At 55.9% G+C, this 9,126-nt stretch overlaps 1 protein-coding gene across 1 annotated transcript; it reads left to right on the top strand.

Moving 5' to 3' along the window:
- The first annotated feature begins 1,105 nt into the window (after positions 1 to 1,105).
- Positions 1,106 to 2,791, top strand: DMAC2 (distal membrane arm assembly component 2). The gene is made up of 6 exons (XM_065651780.1): positions 1,106 to 1,171; positions 1,563 to 1,726; positions 1,963 to 2,043; positions 2,123 to 2,256; positions 2,335 to 2,497; positions 2,579 to 2,791. The coding sequence occupies exons 1-6, from the start codon at positions 1,154 to 1,156 to the stop codon at positions 2,769 to 2,771; spliced, it is 753 nt and encodes a 250-aa protein (XP_065507852.1). The 5' UTR covers positions 1,106 to 1,153; the 3' UTR covers positions 2,772 to 2,791.
- The last annotated feature ends 6,335 nt before the right edge of the window (positions 2,792 to 9,126 follow it).

Below are 9,126 nucleotides of genomic sequence, written 5' to 3'. Positions count from 1 at the left end.
AGCCCTGGACAGGACTGGGGAGCCCTGGGGAATGGATTCGAGCTCTTGGGAGGACTGAGGAGCCCTTGAGACCCAAGGTGAGACCTGGGGAAGACTGGGGAGGCCTGGAGCACTGAGGCGAACTCTGAGGAGGACTGGGGAGCTCTGGAGAGATGAGGCAAGGACTGGGGAGAAGTGGGGAGACTTAGGGAGCTGAGGTGTTCCCTGGAGAGGACTGGGGAGCCTTCGTGAACCAGGCGAGACTGGGGGAGACCTGGGGAGCCCTGAGGAAATGAGGTGATCCCCAGGGAGAACTGGGGATTTGGGGGAACCATGTAGAGCCCTGGGGAGCCTTGGGGAACTGAGACAAGCCCTCAGGAGTTCTGGGAAGCTGTGGGGACCCAAAGCGAGTCCTGGAGAGGACTGGGGAGCCCTGGGGTACCGAGGCAAGCACTGGGCAGGACTCAGAAGCCGTGGTCAACTGAAGCGAGCCCTGCGGAAGACTGTGGAGCCTTGGAAAAAAATGAAGCACCCTTGAGAGAGCTGAGGAGCCCTGGGAAGCCAACACGAGCTCTGGGGAGCACTAGGGAGTATTGGGGAGCCAGGACAAGCCCTGGGAATAACTTGAAGCTCTGGGGAGAACTGTGGGCCCTAGGAAGAACTGGGGAGCCCTGGGGAGACAAAGTGAGTCCTCGAGAGGACTGGGGAGTCAAGGCGAGCCCTGGAGAGAACTGGAGAGCCCTGAGGAACTGAGGTGAACCCTGGAGAGAACTGGGGATTTTGGGGAGCCTATTGAACCCTGGGGATCTAAGGCAAGTCCTCAGGAGCCCTGGGGAGTCATGGGAACCCAGAGCGAGTCCTGGAGAGTACTGGGGCGACTTGGAGATAAATGGGTGACCCTGGAGAGAACTGGGAAACCCGGGGGAGCCAAGGTGAGATGTGTGGAGCACTGGGGAGGACTGAGTAGCAGATGAAAAGCCTCGGCAGACGTGCGGAGCCCCCAAGAACCGCGAGGCCTGAGGCGCACTGGGGAACCACAGCGGCGAACAGCGCTGGCTGGTGGGCGTGGTTACGCGCTCAAGGGGCGTGGCCATGCGCCTGGGGGGCGGGATCACGGGCCGTGCCTTCCACGCATGTGCGGACGCGCCGGCTGTTGTCACGTGACGCGTCCAAGATGGCGGCGCTGAGGACGGTAGGTGGTGACCGGGGTCGCCTTGGAGACCCCTCCTGGGGCCCCCCGGTGACGGGGGGCAGTTTTGGGGGGTCCATGCCCCCCCGCGCAGGACCCTAAAGCGGGGACAGGCCCGGGAGGCCCTCCCGGAGCCGGCACAAACGGGGGCAGCCCCTCCCCTCGCCTCGCCCCCCACGAACCCCCCCAGCTGGGGTGGGGGCAGGAGCGGGGCCTGCAGGGGCGCAGGCCGGAGGAGCCCGTGTCCCCTCTTTGGGAGCGGCTTTTTGCCCCCTCCCCCGCATTAAATCGTGATGCGTGCCCCCAACTGGCAGCTCCAGAGCCTGTTTGGGGGCGCAGGGACGGGAGAAACTGAGACAGGAGCTGAGGCTCCCCCGTCCCGCCCCCCCCGCAGGTGCTGAGGTGCCGGGGGGGCCTGGCCCCGCCCCCCCCCCCCGGGCAGAGCCGTGGGGCGGCGGGGGGGCTCCTGCAGCGCCTGGGCCGCTGGTTCTACGAGGCAGAGGTCGCGGCAGAGTGGGGGGAGCGGCTACGGCGGTACCGGCTGCGGAGCAGGAACGCGTGCGTGGGGCGGGGGGGGTTGGTTGGGTCCCCCCCCATTGTGGGGCAGAGCGGAGGGGCTGGGTCAGGCCCCCCCCGAGTTGTGGGGAGCAAGGGGAGGGGCTGGAGCCGGCCCCACACATGTGGGGTGCGGGAGGGGGGCATTTTGCAGTGCACGAGGAGGGGCTGGTTCAGGACCCCTCTTTTGGGTTGCAAGAAGAGGGGCTGGTTCAGTCCCCCCCCACTCCCCCCCCCAGGTACCGCAGTTCCCTCAGGGACACACATGGTGACGATGTGGTAGCCGCCGTCTTCACCCTTTCCTGTGGCGGGGGGGTCAGGTGAGCCCCTGCCCCACTTGGGAGTGTCCCCCTGCCACCCTGAGTTGGGGGGGCTCACCCTGATGTCCTCTCCCCACAGATTTGATGGGCAGCAGCACTGGATACGGGGGGTGGCCTTTGGGCCCTCAGAGCTGCTGAGCTTCCGCGAGGTCCCTGTGGTGGCCCTGGACCTCAGTGGCTCCCCCATCACCTACGATGGCTTGGACAACCTGGGTGAGCCCCAGGACCCCCTAGAGACCCCCCCCCAAACCCATTGGGGACCCCTCTGACCTCCCCTTTCCCCCCGCCCAGTACCGCTGACCCGGCTGCAGCATCTGGACCTGAGCGGCTGCCCCCACCTCGACGACTGGGCGCTGGGGCGGCTCCATGTCTTCGGAGACACTTTGCAGGAGCTGTCGGTGGCCTGGTGTCCCGGTGTCACCGAGCGGGGCCTGGCCACCCTCCACCACCTCCGGTGAGCATGCGGGGCAGGGACACAGGGGGCAGTGGGGACACCCCCCTGGGTGTCACCCCCCCAATCTCCCTTTCCCCCCAGGGCGCTGCAGCGGCTGGACGTGACGGGGCTGTGCGTCCCCTGCCCCGGGCTGGTGCGGATCCTGCTGGAGGAGGCGCTGCCGGGCTGCCAGGTCCTGGGCTTGGACGTTGGGGACAGCACCGAGGGGGACACAGCCCCCTGCCTGAGGCCAATGAGGTTATGGGGTGTAGAGAGAGCACCCCCAGAGCATTAAATGGCTGCATGCTGCCTCCTTTCCCCACGTGGATTTGGTTTTTTTTAGCAGTGATCAATGGATTTCTCAGGTTTTTGCCCCATTTCGAGCGGTGCTGCACCCCCACATACACCCTCCCTGGTGTTCCAATCTTAAAAGTGGCTGATTTGGGGCACCCAGCCCCCAGAATGGTCCAGTGGCCACCAGGGAAGTGCTGGCTAATCCCCCTCAAGGGGGTTAATTCCCCCCTCCAGATGGTGAATTCCTCCCTCTAGGGATTTAATCCCTCTCCAAGGGGGGTTAATTCCTCCCCTTGAGGGGTATTTCTCCCTTCCAAGGGGTTTATGTGCCCCAGGTGGGTTAACTGGCCCCTGAAAAGGATTTAATCCCTGCACAGGCAGTTTAATCCCTCCTCAAGGAGGTTATTTCCCTGCACCAAAGGGGTTAATCCTCCCCCAAAGAGAGTTAAATCTCCCTCCACGGGGGCTAATCCCCCTCACAGGGGTGGTAATTCCTCTCCCAAGAGTTTTTAAATCCCCCCACCAAGATTAATTACCACCTCGAGGAGTTTAATCTCCCCCCAAAAGGGGGGTTTAATCCCCTCTCCAAGGAGATTAATGACCCCCTCAAGGGGTTTAATTCCACCCAAAGTGAGGCTAATCCTCCCCAAAGGGCCGTTAATCCCCTGCAAAGGAATTAATCCCCCCGCCAAGGGCGTTTAACGCCCCCTTAAAGGATTAATCCACCCTCAAATAAACGAAATTCACCCTCCAAGGGGATTAATCCTCCTCCTTCAAGGAGTTTAATTCCCTACAAAGAGGATGGTTAACCCCTTCAAGGGGTTTAATTCTCCCTTCAAGGGGTTTAATTCTCCCTTCAAGGGGCTTAATCCCTCCCAAATCTGGGTTAATCCTCCCCAAAGGGGAGCTATTTCCCTCTTCCAAGGGGGCTAATGCCCCCAAAGGGATTCATTCCCCCTCCAAGGGGATTAATCACTCCTCAAGGAGTTTAATCCCGCCCAAAGGGGGTTTATCCCCCCAGGGATCTCCCTTCCCCAAATCCTAGGGATCGCTCTCCCAAAGATCCCAAGGATCCCTCCCCCAAATCCCGGGGATTCCCCTCCCCCAAATCCCGGGGATTCCCCTCCCCCAAATCCCGGGGATTTCCCTCCCCAGAATCCCTGGGATCCCTCCTCAGAATCCCAGGGGTTATCCCCAAAAATTCTGGGGATCTCCCCAAAATCCCAGAGATCCCTCAAAAATTCCGGGGATCTCACTCCCCAAAATCCCTGGGATGTCCCTCCACAAAATCCCAAGGATCTCTCCAAAATGCCCAGGATCTCCCTCCCCAAAATTCCAGGTATTCTTTCTCAAAATCCATGGGATCTCCCTCCCTCAAATTCCTGGGATTCTCCCCCAAAATCCCAGGGATCTCCCCCTCCCTGGGATCCCCGGTGCCATGTGGTGGGTGCTCTTCCTCCAGCCCTTCTCCTCCTTGTCCCACCAGCCGCGGTTCAGCATGTAGAGCCGCAGGTGGGAGATGGGATGATCCCGCTTGTCCCAGTAATTCACCTGGTCCACTGACCGGTAGGCAGAGCTGTCATGCTGTGGTACCCAATTCTGACGGTGAGGAGGCAAAAAAACCCCCTTAAAAATGTGGATTTTGGGGGTCCCGTGGGCACTGGCAGTACTGGTAGGTAATGGCCTCGATGAAGACAGCTAGTTCTCGGCCACAGCACAGTGCCGAACCTCTTTGGTGGCACTGTACGTGGCAAAACCACCATGGATGGGCAGCAGGGCATAGCCAGGGCCGTGCGCCGCTGCAGGGAGCGGGGACAGGTCAGGGTGCACCCCTAACCCCGCCCCTCCCCCCCCCCCCAAAACCCAAACCCTCCAAAATCCCCTACGCCCCCCCAGTAAAAAAACAACCTCCCCCAAACACTCCAAAATGCCTCTCCCCAAATGCCCCAAACCTTCCAACAACCTTAAAACACTCCAATGGCCCCCAACCCCCCTCCCCCAAAAAACCCCAAAGCTTCCAAAACACCTCAACCCCCCCCACAAAGATCCTCAAAAAAACCCCCCCGAAGCCGCCCATTTGGGGGCTTTTACACCCCCCAAAACCATAACTGGGACCGTGCAATGTTGCAGGGAGTGGGGATGGTTTGGGGGACACCCCTAAAACACCCCCCAAAAACCCAAAACACCACTAAAATTCCCAAGCCCACCACCCCTGAAACCCTCCAACGACCCCAAAACCCTCCAGCAACCCCCAGGCCACCTCCAAAAAACCTCCCCCCCAAAACCGTACCCAGGGCTGTGCACTACTGTGGGGAGCAGGGACAGGTTGAGGTGCAGCCCCCAAACCCTCCAAATACCCCAAACCCTCCAAAACACCCCAGAATACCCTTAAAAAAACCCTAACCCTCCCTAAACCTCCCCCCCTTCCAACCACCAAAACCCTCCAATAACCCACAAAACCCGTCCAAAACCCCCAAAAGCCCTGCAAAAAACCCCCCAAGCCAGGACTGTGCACCGCTGCGGGGTCGGGTTGGGAGGCACCCCCGGAACCCCCCCCAAATACCCAAAACCCTTCACCCAAAAATCCCTCCAAAAACCTCAAAACAACCCCCAAAACCCCTTAAAACCCCTTGCCCCCCCTCAAAAAACAACCCCAAATCTTCCAAAACAACCCTGAAATTTCCCAAAACCCCCCAAAAAAAGCAAAGCCCTCCAAAATACCCCTCAAAACCCCCAAAGCCCTCCAACAACCCCCCCAAAAAACCCAAAACCCCACCTCAAAAAGGAAAACACCCCCAAACCCCTCCAACAACCCTCAACTACCCCCCTGCAAAAAACCCCAAAACAAAACAAAAAGAAAAAAAAAACACCTGCCAAAACTATAACTGGGACGAGCGGGGACAGGTTGGGGTGCACCCCCGAATCTACCCCAAAAAACCCCAGAACCCTCCAAAACATCTGAAACCCCTCCAAAAACCCCAAAACCTTCCCAGCCCCAGCCCCTCCAATAAAATGCCCTCAGAATGCCCAAAACCCTCCAACAACTCCCAAGCCTCTTCAAAAAAAAAACACCAAACCCCCCCAAAAACTGTAACCGGGACTGTGCACCCCTGCAGGGAGCAGGGACAGGTTGGAGTGCACCCCCAAAATACCCCAAACCCTCCAAAACACCCCAAAACCCCTCCAAAACCCTACAAAATCCCCCTAAACCCTCCAAAACACCCTTAAAATCCCCAAAACCCTCCAAAAATCCCCAAACTGTTCCAAACACCCCAAATCCCTCCCCCCAAAAAACCAACCCCCCCCAAATGCCACCAAAACCAACCAACCAAAAAAAATTTTTTTTAAATTAAATACTCCCCCAAATCCATCCAAATCACCACCAAAACCCTGCAAACCAACAAAAACAATTAGAAAAAAATTTTTTTAAAAAAATTCAAATACCCTTCAACACCCATCCAAAATCCCCCAAACCAACAAAACCAATAAAAAAAGTTTTTAAAAAGTTTAAAAATCCAAATACCCCCCAAGAACCCTGAAAACCCCCAAACCAACAAAAAAACTTACAAAAAAATTCCAAATAACCTCCAGAAAAAACCTCAAACCCCTAAATAAAAAAAATCCAAATACCCCTAGAAAAAAAAAAATTCCAAATAACCCCTAGAAAAATATGCAAGCCTCCTGAAACCCCACCAAAAAAAAAAAAAATTTTAAAAATCCAAATACTCACCAAACCCTCCTAAAACCCCTAAACCAACAAAAAAACTTAAAAAAATCCAAACGACACCCAGAAAAAGCCCAACCCCCCCAAAACCCCACCAAAATAAATTAAAATTCAAAAAAACTGTAAAAAAGTCCAAATCCCCTCCAAAACCAGCAAAAAAATTTTAACATTCCAATTTAAATTAAAAAATTAAAAATCCAAATGCCCCCAAATCCAACAAAAACCTTAAAACTTTTAAAAATTAAATTTAAATACATTATAAAAATTTTGAAGATTTTTGTTTTTAGATGCACATACGCCCAACCTGCCAGTGCCCCGCAGTACCGATGCCATCCCCACGGTACCGATGCCATCCCCACGGTACCGCTCGGCGGTGGGGGTGGAGGTGGCATAGCTGATATTGTGGCAGAAGATGACGGGACAGTCCAGGCTGGCGGCGAAGTCGAAGCCCCGTGAACGTCGCCTTCGCCCCTTCCCCGACGCAGCGGACGACAACGCGGCGTGAACCGCTGCAGGGACGTGGGAGGACACGGGGGGACACAGGCACAGGGTTCATGGGGTTTGGGAACATGGGGGGATACAGAGGGACACGGGGACAGAGGACATGGTGGGACAAGGGGGTTTGGGAACACAGCGGGACATGGGGGTTTGGGGACATGGGGGGACAGAGGGACACAGGGGTTTGGGGACACAGGGACATGGGTGATGAGGAGTCTTGGGGACATGGGGGGACATAGAATCACAGCATGGTTGGGGCTGGAAGGGACCTCTGGAGATCATCTAGTCCAACCCACTCACACTAGGTCACACAGGAAGGTGTCCAGGCGGGTTGGAATGTCTGCAGAGAAGGAGACTCCACAACCTCTCTGGGCAGCCTGGTCCAGGCTCTGGCACCCTCAAAAGTAAAGAAGTTTCTCCTCATATTCAGATAGAACGTCCTGTGCTTCAGTCTGTGCCCATTGCCCCTTATCCTGTTGTTGGGCACCACTGAGAAGAGTCTGGTCCATCCTCTTGACATCCACCCTTTGGATATTTGTAAGCATTGATGAGATCCCCTCTCAGCCTTCTCCAGGCTGAACAGCCCCAGCTCAGTCTCTCCTCATAAGAAAGATGCTCCAGACCCCGAATCATCTTGATAGCCTGCCCCTCAACTCCCTTCCAGTAATTCCTTATCCTTAAACTGGGGAGGCCAGAACCGGATGCAGTACTTCCGATGGGGCCTCACCAGGGCAGAGAGGGAGGACAACCTCCCTCGACCTGCTGGTCAAACTCTTCTCAATGCACCCCAGGTACCATTGGCCTCTTGGCCACAGGGCACATTGCTGGCTTATGGTCAACCTGTTGTCAACCGGAATTCCAAGGTCTTTCTCTGCAGAGCTGCTTTCCAGCAGGTCAGTCCCCAACCTGTACTGGTGCCTGGGGTTGTTCCTCCCCAGGGGCAGGACCCTACACTTGCCCTTATTAAACTTCATCAGATTCTTTTCTGCCCAGTCCTCCAACCTGTCCAGGTCTCACTGAATGGCAGCACAGCCTCTGGTGTGTCAGCCCGTCCTCCCATTTTGGTATCATCAGCAAACTTGCTGTGGGTGCACTCAGTTTCTTCATCCAGGTCATTGACGGACAGGTTGAACAGGACTGGACTCAGTACTGACCCCTGGGGAACCCCACTAACTGCAGGCCTCCAACCAGACTCTGCACCGTTGATCACAACCCTCTGAGCTCTGCCATCCAGCCAGTTCATGATCCATCTCACCGTGCATTCATCCAGCCCGCACTTCCTGAGCTTGCCTATGAGGATGTTCTGAGAGACGATGTCAAAAGCCCTGCTGAAGTCGAGGTAGACAACATCCACTGCTCTTCCCTCATCTACCCAGCCAGTCACACCATCGTAGAAGGCTATCAGGTGGGTCAAACATTATTTCCCTTTGGTGAACCCATGCTGACTACTCCTGATAACCTTCTTTTCTTCCACATGCTTGGAGAGGACATCCAGAATGAGCTGTTCCATCACCTTTCCAGGGATGGAGGTGAGGCTGACTGGCCTGTAGTGTCCTGGGTCATCCTTCTTGCCCTTTTTGAAGACTGGAGTGATATTGGATTTCCTCCAGTCCTCAGGCACTTCTCCGGTTCTCCAAGACCTTTCAAAGATGATGGAGTGTGGCTTAGCAATAACATCTGCCACCTTTCTCAGCACTCTTGGGTGCATCCCATCAGGGCCCATGGATTTGTGGGTGTCCAGTTTGTGTAAACGATCTCTAACCTGATCTTCTTCAACCAAGGGAAAGTCTTCCTCTTCCCAGACTCCTTTTTATCTCTAGGGCTGGGATACCTGAGGGCCAGTTTTAGCAGTGAAGATGGAAGCGAACAAGGCATTCAGTGACTCTGTCTTCTCTTTATCATCTGCACCAGGGCACCCTCCTCATTCAGCAGCGGACCTAAATTTTCCATAACTTTCCTTTTGCTACTGATGTACTTGAATCACAGAATCACAGAATCACAGAATGTTAGGGATTGGAAGGGACCTCCAAAGATCATCTAGTCCAATCCCCCTGCCAGAGCAGGAACACCTAGGTGAGGTTACACAGGAAGGCGTCCAGGCGGGTTTTGAATGTCTCCAGAGAAGGAGAATCCA

Source organism: Caloenas nicobarica, chromosome 25 (assembly GCF_036013445.1).
Source record: "Caloenas nicobarica isolate bCalNic1 chromosome 25, bCalNic1.hap1, whole genome shotgun sequence".
NCBI classification, from domain to species: Eukaryota; Metazoa; Chordata; class Aves; order Columbiformes; family Columbidae; genus Caloenas; species Caloenas nicobarica.
Note: the sequence above shows the minus strand (reverse complement) of the source record. Positions and strands in the feature narration are given on the sequence as shown.

What these genes read in the sequence shown, in the direction of transcription:
- DMAC2 (XM_065651780.1), top strand. An exon ending in CGATGGCTTGGACAACCTGG is followed by an intron (nt 2,257 to 2,334) that starts GTGAGCCCCAGG and finishes CCCCCCGCCCAG; the next exon opens with TACCGCTGACCCGGCTGCAG. An exon ending in GCCACCCTCCACCACCTCCG is followed by an intron (nt 2,498 to 2,578) that starts GTGAGCATGCGG and finishes CTTTCCCCCCAG; the next exon opens with GGCGCTGCAGCGGCTGGACG.